At 51.3% G+C, this 22267-nt stretch overlaps 1 protein-coding gene across 1 annotated transcript in view; it reads left to right on the plus strand.

Moving 5' to 3' along the window:
• The first annotated feature begins 4295 nt into the window (after positions 1-4295).
• LOC103655508 (homeotic protein knotted-1-like) overlaps positions 4296-22267 on the plus strand; it is a 34247-nt gene continuing 16275 nt past the window's right edge. The window contains exon 1 of the mRNA XM_020552166.1: positions 4296-4463. Coding sequence (XP_020407755.1) covers positions 4296-4463 — 168 coding nt within the window. The remainder of the gene's footprint in view (positions 4464-22267) is intronic.

Raw genomic sequence — 22267 nt, forward strand, 5'->3', positions numbered from 1 at the left:
CAGGGTCCCGAGATTCTGGGACAAAGAATACCCAGGACTTAATCAAGGCCAGGAGGGGGTCCAGAGCCGACACATGTCCAGACCTTACCATGTACGCTTCTGCTCCCCGCTCAGGCGGAGACCTGATGCTGCCACGTGGCCTACTGCCCGTGACGTAAGCCAGCGGGCGGAGCCTAACGTAAGGCCTCTGGGCTGTGCGGTGAAGCGCCCTAGATCCTCTGGGACTCAAATGTGATACAATTACTAGTCCCAGGAGGCTAGTAAACACATTTATAAATCAGATAGTTCCAGATCTGCTTAAACGAGACAAACCTATAAAGGTGGCGATCAACTTTAAGAGTTGGTCCACAACTCGGGACATATCATCAGAGTGGGGCTCAAGCAGCCCGATATACGCAGCGAAGCAAATCGGCGGTCCAACAGCCACATGCAAGGTTGGGAACAGGCGTAACTCTTACCCGATCTCCTTTTCTGAAAAACAACAAATAAGCAAGGGTGAGTACAAACGTACTCAGCAGCCCACCTTCACCCGCGGAATGGGGAAATCAGATATAATGCATGGAATATGTGGAGCTCAGGATATTTTGCAGAAACAGCAATATTTTTATGCAGGGTTGTTTTGTAAAACATTTTGTATTTTGCAAAGCGCATCCTCTCCAAAAGGATCAGCAAGTTTTTTCAATATTAGAACAAAATCCCCTGGACTAAACCATCCAGGTTTCATTTTCAAAAACAGCTACTGGACTTCCCGTCCACCATAGCTCACGGCTCAACCGCCGGACCTTTTAAAAATCACTTTTCTCAAACGCACCTCTTTTTTTGAAAACAAAACACTAATTGCCATACGACACCAGACTCATCCATTTCTATGGACACAGACTATTCGATTAGGTTTTCAAACTCTACGTAGAGGTGTACACTATACCCACTAGTCCGGCTCTGCGATCTCATAGCTAGTAAGTCCCGAAACCGAATCTCTTTCTTTCCTCACACGTCCTTACCTTAGCGGTTATACCAGAAGGAGTCAGGCCACCGCCATGTCCAAACCGGACAAAACATTCTCCCTCCTTATCCTCCCGGTGCTCCCCAGCCTTCATAACCCTGGGGTTTGGACCGTACGAGTTCAGATTGAGTGACTGCCCATACAGTCTCGAGTGGTTGTACTTATCATGAGTACAGGTAGTGAAGGATGACAAACCGGTCCTTATGTGAGGGGAAAATCCTTCTGCTCACACCTAAACTAGCTGAGCCATCACCTAAGGCCCTCCCCTAAACCAGGGAGTCCCTGATCATCCCTACTCAAAGGTGATAAGGGTGAAAACCCTTCATCATACACATTTTGAAAATCATTTTCTTTTGAAAACTCACACCTTTTCTCAAATCATTTGTAATAAATATATCAAGGATTGATTGCGGCAAGCGGCTGGGTGGCCATAATAACTTATCTCAAAATCATATCATGCATAAAATAACAGGCTGAGGGTTGTGGTTCAAAAATCATAGGTAATTTATGCATCAAAGGGATCCAGTAAGCTTGCCGTGCTTATCCGGTGAATGGGGAAGGGGAGCTCGCGGAACTGGCTTCTGGCTCCACTGCCTGGCGTAGACTTGCAGATCTGGCCTCCACGAGACGGCTCGAACGCTCCGATAACTATGCAACATGAATAAGCAAACATACAAACCAACAAGTATACCAACAAATATTTAGTATAGTGGTCAGAATAGCGATATATGGATGGGTAGAGTCTTGAGTAGAATCTGTGTCATGTGTTGTTGAGATACTACTAGTGGTGGAGCGGAGGTGCTTACCAGGAGGGTGGACTGTAGGCGAAGTGACACTATGCGTGTAGCCGGCAGAGCGGAGTAACTGAGTGGGTGGGGTGTTTTCCTTGGCTAAGGGTGTTGAGTGTGTGTGGAGAGGGAGAGGGTAGCTGGGTGTATTTATAGCTGGGTGTATGTGGTGTAGCACAGTGAAGTTCACTATTGGTGAGAATAGTGACGAATGAATCGTCTGACTTAGTATGAACAAGAGAGTTATAGGCAGAATATGGGACAAGAGTATTTTGGGAGTTTTCTGGAATATGAACCATGCTTAAGGGATGACATGGTTGGATAGAGAATAGTTTGATAAGAATTTAGAACAAGAATTATTGGAATCTGAGTTTGGAAGCCTGGTTCGAAGGAATCTCAAAGTTAAGCGTGCTCAACTTGGAGAAACCTGGGATGGGTGACCAGATGGGAAGTTCCCACTGGAAGGAAAATCACAGTCACCGGAGTTCGTATGACTGGAATATTGGTCTGTCTGGTCTTAGGTGGACTGGACAGCATGATGGATGAGTAGTTGAAATTTGGGGGTGATCGGATGATCGATGAATAGGAGCGATGAATAGTAACGATGAATAGTGACAACAAAAAGGTACCATAGACATCATCAATAAATAGTAACGGCGATGATTAGTAACGCTAAATAGTAACGATGATGAATAGTGTCGGTGAATAGTAACACTAAATAGTACCATAGACATCATCATGACTCGCACGTTACCGAGGAAGCAGCCGTGACATATCAATACTGTATGCACTACGGACATTATGGCGCTCGGAGATCGCCTAGGCGTTACAAGCGCTAGTTACTCCCTTCCATTTTGCCCTTGGGCCCACATGTTGGGGCTCAGTACCCTTGTATGTGCCCCCCTTTAGCTATAAAAGGGAGGGCACACGACGTTACAAGGTAGACGCAACTTAGACTCTCAGACTCACAAGTTCAAACAAGCTCTCAAGCTCAATACAACACACAATGGAGTAGGTTATTACGCTCCGGCGACCTCAAACACTCTAAACCCTTGTGTGTTCTTGTGTTCATCCCGAATACATCTAACAGGCAAAACGCTTAGGCCCCTCCTCATCTTAGGATTTAGGGCGGGTGCGTTCCGCCACCCGCCCGGAGAATTTCCTCTCCGACATTTGGCGCGCTAGGTAGGGGTCTTGGCATTAGGTTTTTGCTTGTTTTCCTGCTTGACATCATGGTCCACATCGTCGAGCACCATGACTTTGTTCCTAAGGACTTCCCGATGGAGGAAGAAGCTGCTGCGTCTTCCACGCCACGGGCCGTCAACCGCCCTGCGCCAGGTGTCGCTGCTGTGCATTCTACGCGGCAGCACACTCCTACTCAGATGTCTAGAGCGTCAAGGGCTGCGCCTGGGGCGTTGTCTGCGACCAGGGAATTGCTGTGCCACCCTCCTAGCTCCACGACCTCGCTGGGGGCCATGAAGCAGTGGCGTGACGATGTCGACCGTCTGCTTGGCATGGCACATTCTGGCTCAGCCAGACCCAGGCCTCGGTCATCCCGGCGTCAACATGAGGCATCAGCGTCAGTGCGCTCCCCCTCGGTTAGGGCCACACTGACTGAGGACCTGTGGGCGGAGCTCAACCGCAGGCGTGTGGGAGAGGACGATCCAGTCTCTCTGGAGAGGTCTGATGACCTGCGGGCAGAACTCAACCGCAGGCGTGTGTGGGCGAGGATGCCCACGTCTCTCTGGAGAGGGCGCGTGAGCGCTGGCAAAATGTCGAGGGTCGCAACCTTGACTACGACTACGCTACAGTCGCACCGCAAACTCCAACGGGCGCCCGGATCCAGGCGGGTGTCCCATTGGCCGGCGTGGGCTGCGCCGCACTGGCGGATCATCTCCGCGCGGCGACTTGGCCATCCAAGTTCCAGCCACATATGCCAGAGAAGTACGACGGTACGTCAAATCTGTCGGAATTCTTGCAGGTGTACGTCACCGCTATTACGGTAGCAGGTGGAGACACCGACGTAATAGCAACATACTTCCATGTAGCCTTGTCTGGGCCAGCCCGGACCTAGCTCATGAACCTCACCCCAGGGTCGATCTACTCCTGGGAAGAGCTCTGCGCACAGTTCACAGCGAACTTCGCCAGCACTTACCAACAGCATGGCGTGGAGGCTCACCTCCATGCAGTGAGGCAGGAACCCGGGGAAACTCTCCAGGCCTTCATCTCCCGCTCCACCAAGGTACGATGGACTATACCCCGTATCACCGATGCTTCCATCATCACTGCTTTCCTCTAGGGGGTACGTGATGAAAAGATGCTGGAGAAGTTGGCCACGCATGACGTGGAAACTGTCACCACGCTCTTCGCTCTGGCCGACAAGTGTGCCATGGCTGCCGAGGGCCGTGCATGGCACTCGGCACCATAGACCAGAGTTGCCCAGATGGGTGGCTCGGGTGCCGTCACCCAAGACGGCAAAAAGAAGAAGAAGAAGAACCGCGGCCATGAGAAGCCGCCATCTGCTGCTCCGGTCGTCACAGCTACGACTGGGGCCGGAACGAGCGCAAAAAGCGCCCACGACCACAGGGGGCAACAGCGGCTCATGCCCTATGCACCCCAATAGTCGCCACAACGCCACGGAGTGCCACGAGATCATCGAGCTCGCGAAGCGCGTCAGTAAGTGGTGCGAGCAGATGTCACACCCGTTTCCGAAGGCAGGGCCGGGTGCATAGCATATGTGTGCCAGGATCTATTTCCACAATTATGTTGACATCACAAGTGTAATATATCAAAAGAACAATGCATAAAAGCGTAAATAACGATTATATTAACATATTACACTTCGAACAGACATAATGTCTTAACCTTTATTCATCAAAGTACAGCGAAACATGGACATCCATCCACAGGAAGATGACCGGGGGTATCACTAGACTAGCATCCATGGAGCTCAGCATCATAACTTCATCTGCAAACTTCTGATCAAAATTTAAGCAAGGGTGAGCTCACTTATGGTCGGGGCTCAGCAAGTGGGGGAAAAACTAATGCAAGTTTAACAAGGTGAGGCTAAGGTTGAGCAGTGAGCATTTTAGTTGGTCAACATTTTATTAACAACACCTGTCTTACTAATAAGTGTGAATCCCAAGTATTCCCATTAAACAAAGGTATAAGAGTATATCAAAAACACTTAAGTGGAACCACTTAAGCAAACCATTGGCAGATCATTGGATCTCGATTTATTTCCATCTTCAAGTTCAATTATCATGTGAGGAGTCCAGGCTGCTCATAACCGTGAGCACGACTGATATATCAGTTTTACACTCTGCAGAGGTGGCACATCTTTACCCATGAGTCGCGATTCCCTTCTAGCCCGGGTTAGCTAGACCCGTATTCACTTTCGAGGTGAATGGCCAGGGTCTCACTATGAGGCTTCTCCCTAGAGTCCTCATTACGCAAATGCTGGAAATGATCAACTTCATAAGGTACACCTACCGTAACCAACTTATAGTCCAAACTACAGGGTAAAGCTTTGGGAACTATGCCCTTATCCAATCTGCTTGAGCCGGAACTATAAGCGCTTGCTAGATGCCCCCGTTCCGGTCGACCACAACCAGCACCCAACATAAGACTTCCCTAGTTATTTAGCCAAGACCAGAGCCATGATAGTTCTCATGGTAGCACAGTTTTCCTGGGTGGTCACTCCATGTTCCAATTAATATGCAATAATCTTGTTTAACCATCGGGTTAACAACAATAAAGTAAACTTACCATTTGGAACATTAATATCATAAACAGGAGTGACTGCATAAATTTAAAGTTGTAGCAATAGCATAGCTACTTGATTAGATCATAATCCCAGGTTAAACGAGGAGTAAGGTTGGAAAAGTTAGGGGTATCTAAATAGGTATCCCATCAAATTATGCACATATATATCCAAGAATAAACTTTATTAAATGTATTGTTTGGGATCAAACAGAATATGCAGAGGGAGAAGTCCACTTGCCTTGCTTATTGAAAACTTGAGGTTTTCCATGGATAGGATTAGATCTTGATTCTTAACTACTAGATCAACCACTGAATATCACACAAACAAGAAGAACAAACACCACTCAATAACATACAACATTCACCATTCGTAAAGCTAAAGGAAAGTTTAACGAAAAGAGCGTTTGCTTTTCAAAAACGTCGCAAGTAATGGTTATAATAAGAGGGTATTCTTTTAAAAAATGTGTGATCTATACTTTATAAAACAAGACATAAGCTTAAAATATCTTAATTAAAATATACAAATATTTGCTTCACCAATTTAATCTTTTATAAAACATCATACGCGATATCTAAGATTAAGGGCTTATAAGACGGTAAAACACGTTATAACGATATTAAACCTTTTTAACTTTTTAGAAAAGATAAATGTTATATATCTAAGGTTAATGGGCTACTAATCACGTTATTAATTTTAGAAGCATTATGGAGCATATTATAAATATTGTTAACGAATCACTTATGGCAACTTAAGATATAAGTCTAAATAGGTTTTATGTGAAAGATCATTATTATTAAACACCTATTTATGGAAAGTTACGATATAAGCCTTAATGAACTTTTATGTAAGAGACAATGAACAAACAACTATATTTTATTTTTATTAGAAAGTACATGTCCTATATTCTTTGTTAAGAAAACTATATACAAAACAAATATGTAAACTAACATTTTAATTATAAAAAGGACATGAACACTAATTTTCTTTATTTTATCCTTTAGGGACCACTAAATGATATATATAAATAATATGGATTCAATGTGATGAACGGATTAATCACGCTTACATTACTAGTTATGGACAAATTGAAATGTGTCGGGGACCATAATTAGGGGTACCCCCAAGACTCCTAAAACTCGGCTGGTAACCACCATCAGCACAAGCTGCAAAGGCCTGATGGGCGCAATACAGGTCAAAGCTCCGTCCACTCAAGGGACACAATCTCGCCTCGCCCGAGCCCAGCCTCGGGCAGGAACAGTAGACCCAGGCGGATTCATGCCTCGCCCGAGGGCCTCCTCAAGCAACGGGCGCACCTTCGACTCGCCCGAGGCCCAGCTCGGGCAGGCTTCGCAGTGAAGCAACCTTGGCCAGATCGCCTCGCCAACCGACCGTATCGCATGAGCATTCAATGCAAGGATCGCCTGACACCTTATCCTGACGCGCGCTCCTCAGTCGGCAGGGCCGAAGTGACCGCAGTCACTTCGCCCCTCCACTGACTGACCTGACAGGAAAACAGCGTCGCCTGCCCTGCTCCGACTGCTGTGCCACCCACCAGGGTGAGGCTGACAGCAGCCGAGTCCAGCCTTAGGCGCCATAGGAAGCTCTGCCTCGCTCGACCCCGGGGCTCGGCCCCCGCCTCGACCTCGGAATACGGTCTCCGCCTCGCCCAACCCTAGGGCTCGGACTCAACCTCGACCTCGGAGGAGTCACCGATTCGCCCGACCTTGGGCTCGAACCGACCACGTAACAGGGTGCACATCATTACCCTACCCCTAGCTAGCTCAGGCTACGGGGAACAAGACCGGCGTCCCATCTGGCTCACCCCGGTAAACAAGTAATGATGGCACCCCGCGTGCTCCCATGACGACGGCGGTTCTCAGCCCCCTACGGAAGCAAGGAGACGTCAGCAAGGACCCGACAGCCCTGACAGCTGTGCTTCTACAGGGCTCAAGCGCTCATCCGACGGCCACGACATCACATGAATAGGGCACTAACACCTCTCCGACAGCTACGTCGGCATGTACATATGGCTATGGCTCCTCTCTGTCGGACACGTTAGCACGTTGCTACACCCCCCATTGTAAACCTGGACCCTCTCCTTACATCTATAAAATGAAGGTCCAGGGCCCTCATACGGGAGGTGGCCGCGCGGGAGGACGGGCTGACGAACAGGCTCTCTCTCTCTCCCTCGCGGACGCTTGTAACCCCCTACTGCAAGCGCATCCACCCTGGGCGCAGGATAACACGAGCCGCAGTTCCCCTTTTCCCCCTTGTGTTCCATCTCGCGCCGACCCATCTGGGCTGGGACACGCAGCGACAATTTACTCGTCGGTCCAGGGACCCCCTAGGGTCGAAACGCCGACAGTTGGCGCGCCAGGTAGGGGCCTGCTGCGTGTTGACGAATAGCTTCCCGTCAAGCTCCAGATGGGTAGTCTCCAGCAACCTCTCCAGCCCGAGACGTGGCTCCATTTCAGGAGTCTCGAGTTCATGTCCCTCGACGGCAGCTACAACATGGTACTCCTTCCTCCGCCGCGCGACAATGACAACGACGGCCGTCAGCCCGCCCGGCGGCGGCGGAATCGACGACGTCTTCCCCCCATGGCGGAAGAGCAGCATCCGGGCCTGTCCCATCACCTTCCGTGCCGCAGGAGGAGGAGGCGGGGCAACCATGGCCAAGCAGGAGGCGGCACCTCGTTGGCTGTCGAGCGAGTCGACGACGCCGGCGCCCCAGCGGGGAGACTTCGGGCGTTGACCTCGCGTCTGAGACGAAGACGAGCGTCGTTTCCCCGCAACACGCTAACCCCAAGCGAACGGATGACGCCAGCACGCTCGCGAAGGACTTGCTGGCGTTAGCCTCGTACCTCAGATAACGGTGCAGTCCGTCCCTGACGCGACTTCGTCACCATCCGTCGATCAAGAGGTACTGTCTGTTTTTCACCCTGTGCCTTTTAGATTCAGCTTCGACCCACCAAGCGACCCCGCTTCGGTGGACACTTTCATAAAGGCATATCCTAACCTTCCGGGGTACCATATGTGGTCAACCTGGGACCGACTGACGACCGTCTCAACCTATGGGCCCCCGGGTTCCAAGGAAGATGACGAGCCTGTTGGGGACTTGTTCTTAAGTGCTATGAGTTAAGAACAAGGCAACATAGAAAAATGTTAATCGTTAAAGTCCTTCGTCCTCCGAAGCATTATTTCCCTTGGGATGTAATGGCTTACGGACGAAGGTTACGAAGGATGTACCTTCACAAATTCATCAATCAATAACAAAGGATGAAATATAAAGAATGTAAAAGACAATATGAACAACCATATATTATTATCGGGCATAAACAAAAACATCGTTGAATTACAAGTGTACCTTCAATCGGAAGGAGATGACAATACAAGCGTGACGCAAAAAGCGAATGCCAAGTCAGCGTGAACAGTACGGGGGTACTGTTCACCTATTTATAGGCACGGGGTACAACCCATACAAAATTACATTCATGCCCTTTACATTTGATAATAATTCTATAGTAATCTATCGAGGTCTGAATAGCCTTTTCATCTTTAAGTCGGTTTCATTTTCTGCAACCACGCCGAAGCTCTTCTGCAAACATCTTCGGCGTTGTATCAAGACCTTCGTATTATCCTGATCTTCTCCTGCCGTGATACCGACTTGAGTTCGAAGGTACCTGCTCACACATTATACTTCCAGAAATACTGTTAAATCCTGTTTTTGAGGACCTTCGGATGCCGAAGGTCCCCAACAGTAGCCCCTCGCAATATTAATTTGTTTAAAATAACGAATTTAGATTGCGACATAAACGAAGGCTTTACGCCGAAGGTCCGAAAAAACACCTTCCCTTTGCTAGAATAGCAACAATCACTGACAAGCGGGGTCTTTGAATTTTCAACGCTCTTGGCGTATAAATACGGGCATACCGCAAACTCATTTGACACGCTTTCTGGCCGACTGCTCCTGCTTACTCAATTTTTAGCTCTTGTGCACTGCGATTTGTTAGGCTTTTGGTTTTGAAGCTTCGGCTTTGAAAATAGTTTTTTAGCGTCTCCGAAGATGTCTGAAGATAAGAAGGCTGTTGCTGAGATGAAGCTAAGCCTTGACGAAGAGAAAAACTTGGGGTTTCTTATAGCGATGTCAAAGACCAATACAGAAAAGATTACCAAGGAGATTCTGGAAGGTTTGTCCGAAGATACTGGTGACAGTGACAGCTATGATGTGGACAGTGGTGGTGAAGACTCCGAAGATCGTCCATGGCGACCAAGCCATTCAGTTTATGGTAAATCAACTATCAAAGAGAATCATCTTGTCAACATGAGAGGAAGGTATTTCCGGGATTTGTCCATTGTGAGGGCCGATGAAGGTGAAAAAACTTGCCCACACCCTAAAGAGAATGAAGTCGTAGTGTACCGAAGCTTTTTGAAAGCTGGACTGCGATTTCCCTTGAGCAGCTTCGTTGTGGAGGTACTGAAAATATTCGAAGTTTATCTCCACCAACTTACCCCCGAGGCAATTATAAAGCTGAATGTCTTCGTGTGGGCCGTGAGAAGCCAAGGTCTGAAGCCTGACGCAAAAAGCTTCTGCAATATACATGAATTATCATACGAAACGAAACCTTGGGGTAAGGAACAGTATCACAACAATTTTGGCTGCTACAGTTTTGTTTCTCGGTCGGGGTCAAGCTGCCCCGTGCCAACCTTTCGGAAAAGATGGCCCGGAGACTGGATGACAGAATGGTTCTATGTGAAGAATGATCTGACAGCACGAGAAGATATCAAGGGTATAATTATGCGCCCTATTTGGCAAAGCTTCGGCCTTCGGAGGCCGAAGGTTGAAATGAATGAAGTTGCCGAAGAATGCCAGAGGGCCTTCGGCGCAGTCTGTTCTTTCATTGGGACAAGAGATTTAGTACAAGAGCATATTGCCTTCAGGGTATGGCCGCTCGCAGAGAATTGGGAGATGCCACAAGAAACCGTAAAAGAGACCGACGAAGGCGGACTTATCAGGTTAAAGTACACTTTTAAATTTGGAGATAAATTCGTTGAGCCAGATGATGACTGGTTGAAAAGTATTGAAAATTTAAGCGATGAACTTCTTGGGGCTTATTCGAAGGCCGAAGACACCGCAATGTCAGCAGCCTTCGGAAGCCGAAAAAAGAAAAGGCTGAATAGGGTATTTGATGCCATCGGGTTTGTCTACCCTGACTATTGCTATCCCATTCGAAGGCAGAAGAGGAAAAACACAACCTCTGCAAAAGAAGAAGCTGTAGCTGCTCCTAGCGAGCCAGAACCGAAAAGGAAGAAGATAAAGGTCCTTACGCATCGGCCGCGCTATATTGAACCAGCTTCGGTGCCTGAGTTTACCGGAGAAACTCCTCCGGCCACCGAAGCTGAACAACCAACCGAGCCAACCTTGCTGCCAGAAGTCGCAGAAACGGCCGAAGTGCCAACAAAGACAAAATTGGAGCAATCAAAGGTTTTGTTATCAGAAACGAAAGAGAAGGCCGAAGCGCCGTCCACAGAAAAAATGGAAGAGGTAAAGGAAGCAACTGAGGGCTCCAAAACATCAGAAGTTTTGAGTCCTGCAGCAAACATTGAGACAGCAAAAAATCAAAAAGTGCCAGCCGTAACTCCGAAAAGAAAGAGAATGGCTAATGTGCTAGATGTACTGGAAACGATCAAATCTTCAAGCACACCTCCGAAGAAGGCTGCTGTCGCTCCTGAAACAACAACTGAAATTTCTTATTCTAAAGCTCCAGGGCAAGAGACTGAAGCCGAAGCTGGGCCCTCAGAGCCTTCAAAGATAAAATCCTTGGAAAGTGAGGCGGAAAAAATAACAAAGCCAACTTTTGTTGAAGAAACCGGTGTCATTGCCCCCGAAGCATCCTCGAAAGTTCGTGATTATATTCTTCGTCATGCTTCGGGGAAAAAATTATCAGAAAAAGAAGAACAAGAGGCCCAGCACTACGCCCAAAAACTGAAATATCCAAAGGGGGCGTTAATATTCAATGGCAGTGGGGAAGACGACTTCTTGTATTGTCTCCCCGACAGCAAGGAAATTTCTGTCTGTCGGGAGATGAGCAGGAGCTTCGGATTCCCAACTTTAGAAGACGGACTTTCGGTGTTGTCAAAGAACGATCTGGCCGACAGCCTAGCTTACAATAGCTTAAAGGTGCGACAAATGAAATTCTTGTATTTTTTTTGTTGAGTTCAAAATTTTTCGTTTGTTTAAACCTATTGACGCAGACATATTTCTTTTTGCAGGGCTTGATACTCAGCAATGCCCTCAGGGCACAGAAAGATGCTGAAGACGAAGGATGTACTATAGCCCTGAGCAACCTTCGTTCCGAAGTAATTGAACTGAGGAACGAAGGTCTCGAAAAAGATAAAATATTATACTCATTGATAAATAAAATAAAGGAAGACGAAGCTGTCTTTAAAAGTCAAGCTGAAGCTCAGAAGCGCGAAATTGAAGACCTTCGGAAACAACTGGCCAGAGCCAAGGAAGAACGTATACTTGAAGAAACAAAGCGTGAACTCAGCGATCAATGGGCAGATCACCTAGAAGTGACTATTGAAGAGCTTCGTTCGTCCAATAAGAGATGCTATAACAAATCTGTAGATTGTGTTAAGAAGTTAAAGGCTAGCTTGGCCAAGGTCGACGCATTCTCAAGTGAGGAAAACTTTTCAAGAGGCAATCCCGAAGGTGTCATTGAATGGATTGACCACGAAGCTGAAGCCTTCGAAGAAATTTTAAATAGCCGAGGAGATATATGTGCCTTCTCTGGCGCCAGAGGGATTGCCACCATCTTAGAGAAGAAGGGCTGCGAACATGTGAAAATTTTAGCTCAATCCGAAGCTGCTTTGCCCTTTGAAGATGCAAAAGATCCTTCGGCTGAAGCTAGTATAATTGGTGGAAAATTTTTTACTGATATCTGGGATAATGGTGGCCGAGAAATGGTCGCAGAAATTATTCAAAGGAGTGAAAAGGGCATTCACGATGCTAGAGAAGTAGCTAAGGCCGCTGAAAAGAGCGCAGAGGCCGAAGGTCAATTAGGTATTAACTAATAGCTTTTATCGTGTTGTAATCTTAGGTTTTAAGATTTGTTTGCGATTTGTAATAGCAATGTAGCCGTATCCTGTGTTGCTTCAGATCCGACTAAAGCGTCTTCGGGCCCTTAGCCGAAGGGAGACGACGAAATTTAAAAGATGGCTGAAGATATTATGGACGAAGTCGTCAACCGGCTCCTGAACGAGGCTGCAGAAGTCGTTTTGAGAGAAGATTAATTATTTTTGTAAAAACTTCTGAAATGTGATATAGTGTAACATTTTGTAACCCCAAATGTAATATACCTACTTTTGTTACTCAATTCTTTACGATGCATGAAACTTTATACGTACCGCTTTTGAGTCTTTGACGAAAAAACACCTTCCCTTCTTTTCATGCGTCGTGAAGAAGAATTTTTCTTTGTCACAACAATATCCAATATTCTGATGAATAATATCTAGGCTTCGTGTAAATATTTTCCGAAGCTACACTTCCGAAGATTAATGACGTATCTTTTTGTGACTATGATTTCTCCCTTTTTTCAAAGCATTCTTCTGTAAATTAATAATGTGTCCACCTCTTGTGCCATGTGCAAAATGATGTATGATGCTTATGCTATGCGAAATGATGCGATGATGTTATGTCATGTGAGATGATGTTTGTTCCGAAGATACATTCGTATCCCTGCAATAAAACACACAATCTTTTATAAGCCTCCCTTAGGAACTTCTTCGCCTTTTACTTCAGCGGAATCAGCGTTTATTTTTCGCTGTAAGCCTCCCTTAGGAGCTTCTTCGCCTTTTACTTTCAGCGGCATTCGCATTGACTTTTCGCGCTTCGCCTTTTACTTAGGCGGTATCAGCGTTGACTTTTCGCTGTATGCTCTGCATTCCCTTTGGAACGACTTTGGAGCAGAAAACTTACACTGCGCTCCCTTTGGAACGACTTTTTGTGACTTCGTCAAACTTACTCTGCGTTCCTTAGAACGACTTTTTGTTGCTTCGAAGAATTTTAGATAATCCGAAGGTCCTTTTTATTATCGCAAGCCTGTGAAGAAAACATATTTTTCTTGTAGGAATCAACGAAACTAATTACATGAAATCTAAACAATGTCCTTTATTACAGAAAATAAAACTGAATGAAAAAGATTGTTATTAAGGTAGGATATTCGTCAATAGATGTGCTTTGACTCTGGCACAGTGCTGTTGACTGTACGAGCTTCGGATTGCTCTCTGAAATCCCTCTGGTGTGGAGCATACTGGCTCCCTTCTGGCTGCTGGCCTTGTTGCAACGGGGGTGGAGGCGGAGGCTGTTGCCAGGAAGCTTGGGGCTGACTCGCCGAAGCAACAGAAACTGCAGGATGGTTGCCCACATATTCTGGGATGTAAGGCGAATGATACGAAGCTGTATGCATGACCTGCTTCGGCTGAGCTTGTTGTGCTGCGGCTTCAGCTATTTCCTTTTGCTTCTGAATGGTAACATGGCACATCCTGGTAGTATGGCCTTTGTTCTCACCGCAGAATAAGCAAAAGATTCTTCTCGGTTGGTCTCCAAATCTTCCTCCAAAGCCCCTGGCGCCTCTGCCTCTTGGAGCTGGTGGTCGGAAGGAGCTTTGCTGTTGCCCTGAAGCCTGTGAGGAGCATTGTGGCCTTTGCTGCTGGCTTCCTCTGTCATCATTTTGTGTAGAGTTATGAATTGATCTCACGTGCCTCGGGTAGAATCTCCCTCCGAAGCCCCTGGTCATTTCAGAAAACCTGAAAGCCTCCTCCCTTCTTTGGCGAAAATCATTATCGGCCCGAATGTACTCATCCATCTTCTGGAGGAGCTTCTCCAAAGTTTGAGGAGGCTTCCTGGCGAAGTACTGAGCTGACGGACCTGGCCGAAGCCCCTTGATCATGGCCTCGATGACAATTTCATTGGGCACCGTTGGTGCCTGTGCCCTCAAACGCAAGAACCTTCGGACATACGCCTGAAGGTATTCTTCATGATCCTGAGTGCACTGGAACAGAGCCTGAGCAGTGACCGGCTTCGTCTGAAATCCTTGAAAGCTAGTTAACAACAAATCCTTCAGCTTCTGCCATGAAGTGATCGTTCCTGGTCGAAGGGAGGAATACCAGGTTTGAGCAACACTTCTGACAGCCATAACGAAAGATTTGGCCATGACTGAAGCATTGCCACCATACGAAGACACTGTTGCTTCATAGCTCATCAAAAACTGCTTCGGGTCTGAGTGGCCATCGAATACGGGGAGCTGAGGCGGCTTGTAGGATGGAGGCCAAGGTGTAGCCTGCAGCTCAGCGGACAAGGGAGAAGCATCATCAAAAACAAAATTCCCGTGATGGAAATTGTCATACCAGTCATCTTCGTTGGGAAAACCCTCCTGATGAAAGTCTTGATGCTGAGGCCTTCGGTGTTGCTCATCCTGAGCAAGATGACGAACTTCTTCAGAGGCTTCGTCTATCTGCCTCTGCAGTTCAGCTAGCCTGGCCATCTTTTCTTTCTTCCTCTGTACTTGTTGATGAAGCATCTCCATATCTCTGATTTCTTGATCTATCTCGTCCTCTGGTGGTGTCGGACTGACAGCCTTCCTTTTCTGGCTTCGGGCCTCCCGCAGGGAGACTGTCTCCTGATTGTGGTCCAGTGGTTGCAGAGCTGCAGCCCCAGTCGCTGAAGCCTTCTTCGGCGCCATGACGAAGGTTTATGATCGCCGAAGGTGTTCAAAAAACTCAGAGTGGAAGTGAGTTCACCGGAGGTGGGCGCCAATGTTGGGGACTTGTTCTTAAGTGCTATGAGTTAAGAACAAGGCAACATAGAAAAATGTTAATCGTTAAAGTCCTTCGTCCTCCGAAGCATTATTTCCCTTGGGATGTAATGGCTTACGGACGAAGGTTACGAAGGATGTACCTTCACAAATTCATCAATCAATAACAAAGGATGAAATATAAAGAATGTAAAAGACAATATGAACAACCATATATTATTATCGGGCATAAACAAAAACATCGTTGAATTACAAGTGTACCTTCAATCGGAAGGAGATGACAATACAAGCGTGACGCAAAAAGCGAATGCCAAGTCAGCGTGAACAGTACGAGGGTACTGTTCACCTATTTATAGGCACGGGGTACAACCCATACAAAATTACATTCATGCCCTTTACATTTGATAATAATTCTATAGTAATCTATCGAGGTCTGAATAGCCTTTTCATCTTTAAGTCGGTTTCATTTTCTGCAACCACGCCGAAGCTCTTCTGCAAACATCTTCGGCGTTGTATCAAGACCTTCGTATTATCCTGATCTTCTCCTGCTGTGATACCGACTTGAGTTCGAAGGTACCTGCTCACACATTATACTTCCAGAAATACTGTTAAATCCTGTTTTTGAGGACCTTCGGATGCCAAAGGTCCCCAACAGAGCCCGACTCTGGTTGGGATTTCTCCGGGCTCGGTAACCCCAGTGCCATGCGAGACTTCATGGCCGCATGTGACTACTGCCTCTCAGATTGCTCCGATAATGGCCACAGCCTTGACGACGAGGACTATGGCCCAAGTCGCGAATGTTTCTACGTCGATCTAGGGGATCTCGACAAAGGCAACCACCTTGGTATGCCGGAGGACGGTGATCCCCCTAGGCCTGCGCCTCGCGTTGACATCCTTCGGGAGCTAGCTGTGGTCCCAGTCCCTGCGGGGGGTCAGGACACACAGCTCGAGCAAATCCGCGAGATGCAGGCCAAGCTCGACGAGGAGGCAGGACAACTTGTGCAGCTTCGGCAGAACATCGGGCAGGAGTGGGCAGGCCGAGCACCAGCCGGAGAAGCGCGCCATCTGGCCCAGGATGTCCAGCACCGCATCGCTGACGATGCCAGGGCAAGGCTGCCCCCGGCTTCCAGTGGGGTCGGCCAGAACCTGGCTGTAGCAGCAATACTACTCCGAGCGATGCCGGAGCCATCCACCACCGAGGGGCGGCGTATCCAGGGAGAACTCAAGAATCTCCTGGAGGATGCCGCGGTCTGACGGGCCGAAAGCTCTACCTCTCGAAGGCAGGGGTACCCCCTGGAGCATCGTGCCGCGACTTCCCAATTCATGCGGGAAGCCTCGGTCCACACCGGGTGCACGCGGGACGCAACGCCTGCAGCCCCGGGTCGCCTCGGCAACGAGCACCACCGCCGCGACCGTCGAGCCCACCTTGACGAGAAGGTGCGCCGAGTCTACCACCCCAGGCGTGGGGGACGCTACGACTGCGGGGAGGATCGGAGTCCCTCGCCCGAACCACCCGGTCCGCAAGCTTTCAGCCGGGCCATATGACGGGCGCCGTTCCCGACCCGGTTCCGAGCTCCAACTACCATCACCAAGTACTCGGGGGAAACAAGGCCGAAACTGTGGCTCGCGGACTACCGGCTGGCCTGCCAGCTGGTGTCGGCGTTTCGAGACAGGGGGGTCCCTAAGCCGACGAGTGAGTGTGCTGCGTGCCCCAGCCCAGATGGGTCGAGCGCGTGGGCGAGCGCGAAGGGGGGAGAGGCGAGGTGGCCGGAGTCGAGCGTGAGAGAGGTGGAAGTCCCGCGGCCTTCGTGTTCGTCCCGCGCCCAGGTCAGGTGCGCTTGCAGTAGGGGGGTTACAAGCGTCCACGCGGGTGAGGGAAGCGAGCGGCCCCAAGAGAGCGCCTGTCTCGTCCTCGGTCCCGCGCGGCCAACCTCCTCTAAGAAGGCCCTGGTCCTCCCTTTTATAGTCGTAAGGAGAGGATCCAGGTGTACAATGGGGGGTGTAGCAGAGTGCTACGTGTCTAGCGGAGAGAGAGCTAGTGCCCTAGGTACATGCCAATGTGGCAGCCGGAGAGATCTTGGCACCTTGCTGGCGTGATGTCGTGGCTGTCGGAGGTGCGACGGAGCCTGGCGGAGGGACAGCTGTTGGAGCGGTCAAGTCCCTGCTGACGTCGTCCTGCTTCTGTAAGAGAGCTGGGGGCCGCCGTCGTCACAGAGCTGGTGGAGCGCCATCATTGCCCATCCGGCGGAGCTGGCCGGATGGGATGCCGGTCTTGTTCTCCGTGACCCGAGTCGATTCGGGGTAGGATGATGATGGCGCCCCCTGTTGACGTGGCGGATCTGTGCCCTAGGCAGGGTGACGTGGGGGCTCCTCCGAAGCCGAGGTTGAGTCTGTCTTCTGTTGCCGAGGCCGAGCCCGAGCCATGGGGTCGGGCGAGGCGGAAGTCGTTCGGCCGAGGCCAGGGCGGAGTCCGAGCCCTGGGGTCGGGCGAGGCGGAGTTTCGTCGTCTTCCAGGTCTTAGCCAGAGTCCGAGCCCTGGGGTCGGGCGGAGCGGAGTTCGCCGTCTTCCGGGTCTTAGCCAGAGTCCGAGCCCTGGGGTCGGGCGGAGCGGAGTTCGCCGTCTTCCGGGTCTTAGCCCGAGTCCGAGCCCTGGGGTCGGGCGGAGCGGAGTTCGCCGTCTTCCGGGTCTTAGCCCGAGTCCGAGCCCTGGGGTCGGGCGGAGCGGAGTTCGCCGTCTTCCGGGTCTTAGCCCGAGTCCGAGCCCTGGGGTCGGGCGGAGCGGAGTTCGCCGTCTTCCGGGTCTTAGCCCGAGTCTGAGCCCTGGGGTCGGGCGGAGCGGAGTTCGCCGTGGCGCCTTTGGCAAGGCCTGACTGCCTGTCAGACTCACTCTGTCGAGCGGCACCGCAGTCGGAGTGGCGCAGGCGGCGCTGTCCTTCTGTCAGACTGGTCAGAGGAGCGGTGGAGTGACGGTGGTCACTTCGGCTCTGCCGGGGGGGGGGGCGTGTCAGGATAAAGGTGTCAGGCCACCTTTGCGTTAAATGCCGCTGCAATTTGGTCAGTCGGTGTGGCGATTTAGTCAAGGTTGCTTCTGAGCGAAGCCAAGGCCTCGGGCGAGCCGGTGACGTGTCCGCCGTAAAAAGGGGGGCCTCGGGCGAGACGGAAGTCTCTCGAGGTCGGCTGCCCTCAGCCGAGGCTAGGCTCGGGTGAAGCGTGATCGAGTCACTCGTGTGGACTGATCCCTGACTTAATCGTACCCATCAGGCCTTTGCAGCTTTATGCTGATGGGGGTTACCAGCTGAGAATTAGGCGTCTTGAGGGTACCCCTAATTATGGTCCCCGACAGTAGCCCCCGAGCCTCGAAGGGAGTGTTAGCACTCGCTTGGAGGCTTTCGTCGCACTTTTTTGCAAGGGGACCAGCCTTTCTCGGTTGCATTTTGCTCCGGTGGGTGCGCGCGAGCGCACCCGCCGGGTGTAGCCCCCGAGGCCTCGGAGGAGTGGTTACACTCCTTCGAGGTCTTAATACCTTGCGTAATGCTTCGGCTGGTCTGGTCGTTCCCTCATGCGAACTGGCCGTAGCCCGGGTGCACGGTCGGGGCCCAAGCTCTCGGGCTGGTATGTTGACGCTGTCAACGGGTTGGCCGGAGCCGGTTTTTGCGAGAGCAGCCCCCGAGCCTCTGCACAGGGCGAGAGGACGATCAGGGACAGACTCGACTTTTTACATACGCCCCTACGTCGCCTTTCCACAAGGAGGAGGGGGGAGTGCGCCATGTTACCCTCGATGGGCACCGAACATGGTGTCTCCGGTGAGCTGCAAGCGGGTAATCCGAGTGGACGTCCGTGCCCCGTTCGTTGGGGGTCGGCTAGGGGCCCAGAGGCACGCCCAAAAGTACCTGCGGGTGATTTGCCGGACCCGGTCCCCTGGCGACGGGGTCTGAGGGCTCGATGCCTCCCTCCGATGGGATTCCGTTACAAGATCGTTCTCGCTGGTCTCGGAAATGTCCTAGGGTACCTCGGGAGCGCAGCCCGAGCCTCGGTTATGTATCGAACGTACCCCTGGTCATCCCTCGCTCGGTGTCTGAGGCGACTGTGAACCCTTCGGGGGCCAGCCTTCGAACCCCTGATCAGTAATGGGCGCGGAGCCCGAGTAGCCTGAGGCGGCCATGGAACCCTTCGGGGGGCTGGCCTTCGAACCCCTGACCAGTAGTGGGTGTCGGGCCCACGCGATCTGAGGCGACTGTTGAACCCTTCGGAGGGCCAGCCTTCGAACCCCTGATCAGTAGGGGGGGGGGCTCGGAGCCCGGTTCCTTCGCGGAGAAGGATCCTTTTCGGGGTATCCCCCTTTCCCGGTCCCTGTTGCAAGAGATAGAGAAAGAGGAAAAAGGAAAAGGATACGAAATCGAACGACGTGGCGTACCTTTTCTGACGCGGTTATTACGGCGAAGGCGAAGCGTCGCGCGCTCCTCCCGTCAGAGGCGCCGCCTGTCCCGCCGCGGAGTTAATGCGATGGGGCGAGTGGTTGGTGGGGCCTGAACATGTACGTAATTTTGGCACGGAGCCGTTTTTTCCTCATTTTCGAGCACTAAGTCTCGCCTGTTGATTATCTGAACCGCTTTACCAAGCACGAGTCGCCCCGTGTCAAGGTGACGAGTGAGGTATCCATATCCCGAAGGCGTAGGAATCCCTCGGCCCGATCGACCTTGTTGTCTAGGGCTCCTCTAGCTTAGTTAAGGAGACCCCTCGGCCGCCCTTCGATGGGTCGAGGCCAGGGGTAGCGATATCAGTATGAACAGAGGCAGAGTCGGCTCGAGAATGGGAACCTGGTTGGCCGGAGCCCAGTCGTGTTGTCCGTCGGTGGAGCCGACGCCAAGGTCGATCAGCCGAGGCCTCGGGTCGGGCCGGCGCCCTTGGAAGCCGGTTGGCCGAGGCCCCAGGGGTAACCGGCCGAGCCGCCTGCTCGGGCCGGATTCCCGGAGGAGTCCTTGGACCGCGTCGCCGTCCGAGGCTGGGTCGGACTTTGCTGAAGACGTCGTCGATGCCGAGGGTGCTATGGCTCCCTTCGGCGTGAAGACCCGAGCCTGCAGGATCAGATCGTCTTGTAGCGTGTGCCTTCTGCGGCCGCCGAGGCCGGAAAAAACACACCCTCGCCGCGCTTGCGAAGCTGCGCCTTTTTTCCTCTTGTTTCGAGCATCTGGACTCTGTCGGTAACAGGGATGTTTGTGTGAGCGAGAGTTGCTTCTCGCGGAAGGGACGAGTGAGGTATCCGTATCCCAGAGGCGTGGGAATCCCTCGGCTCGGTCGGCCTTGCCGTTTACGCGTACTTTCACCCGTTCATGAGGCCCTGTTCCCGACTTAGTCGAGAAAGCTTGAAGGACTGCTTCGGCAGGAGAGCTTCCGAACGTGAAGACTTATTCAGTCCACGGAGTCGCTTTATCCGAGCGCGAGTTACTTATCGCAGAAGGTGATGAGTGAGGTATCCGTATCCCGGAGGCGTAGGAGTCCCTCGGCTCGGTCAGCCTTGGCTGCTTACGTGTACTCCGTCGTTTCCAGGATCCGCTTTCCGAAGTAGTCAAGAAGCACGAAAGAAATCCTGCTAAAAAGAGATCCTTGTTCGAGGAAAAAATTCGACGCAGAGGGGGTCTCCCCCCTTTTAGCCCCCGAGGGAGGGTCGGGCTTTGCCGAGGCTAGGCCGACCCTTCCTTGACGACTAAACTTGCGTAAGTGCGAGGTATACGAACAACTTGAAAACATCTTAAGGGTAGAAGCGACGTAGCTGTTTGATGTTCCAAGCGTTGCCGTAGATCTCGCCTTGATTGTTGGCCAGCTTGTATGTTCCGGGCTTCAGAACTTTGGCGATGACGAATGGCCCTTCCCAGGGGGGCGTGAGCTTGTGCCTCCCTCGGGCGTCTTGCCGCAGTCGAAGCACCAGATCGCCCACCTGGAGGTCTCGGGACCGGACCCCTCGGGCGTGGTAGCGTCGCAGGGACTGCTGGTACCGCGCCAAGTGCAGTAGGGCCCTGTCCCGAGCCTCCTCCAGCTGGTCCAGCGATTCCTCTCGGCTAGCTTGGTTGCTTTGATCGGTGTAGGCCCTCGTCCTCGGGGAGCCGTATTCCAAGTCAGTGGGCAAGATGGCTTCAGCCCCGTAGACCAGGAAAAACGGCGTGAAACCTGTGGCGCGACTCGGCGTCGTCCTTAGGCTCCAGACCACCGAGGGGAGTTCCTTCATCCATCGCTTGCCGAACTTGTTGAGGTCGTTGTAGATCCGAGGCTTGAGCCCTTGTAGAATCATGCCGTTGGCACGCTCTACTTGCCCATTCGACATGGGATGAGGCACGGCGGCCCAGTCCACCCGGATATGGTGATCCTCGCAAAAATCCAAGAATTTTTTGCCGGTGAACTGGGTGCCGTTGTCGGTGATGATGGAGTTCGGGACCCCGAAGCGATGGATGATGTTGGTGAAGAACGCCACCGCCTGCTCGGACCTGATGCTGTTCAGAGGTCGGACCTCGATCCACTTGGAGAATTTGTCGATGGCGACCAGCAGGTGCGTGTAGCCCCCGGGCGCCTTCTGCAAGGGACCGACGAGGTCTAGACCCCATACAGCGAAGGGCCAGGTGATGGGTATCGTCTGCAGAGCCTGAGCGGGCAGGTGGGTCCGCTTCGCATAGAATTGGCACCCTTCGCAGGTGCGGACAATTCTAGTGGCGTCAGCCACCACCGTTGGCCAGTAGAAGCCTTGTCGGAAAGCATTCCCGACAAGGGCTCGGGGCGCTGCGTGGTGGCCGCAAGCCCCCGAGTGTATTTCTTGCAGCAATTCCCGACCTTCGGCAATGGAGATGCATCGCTGAAGGATGCCCGAGGGGCTGCGATGGTAGAGCTCCTCTTCATCGCCCAGCAA

Source organism: Zea mays, chromosome 4 (assembly GCF_902167145.1).
Source record: "Zea mays cultivar B73 chromosome 4, Zm-B73-REFERENCE-NAM-5.0, whole genome shotgun sequence".
In the NCBI taxonomy this organism is placed as follows: domain Eukaryota; kingdom Viridiplantae; phylum Streptophyta; class Magnoliopsida; order Poales; family Poaceae; genus Zea; species Zea mays.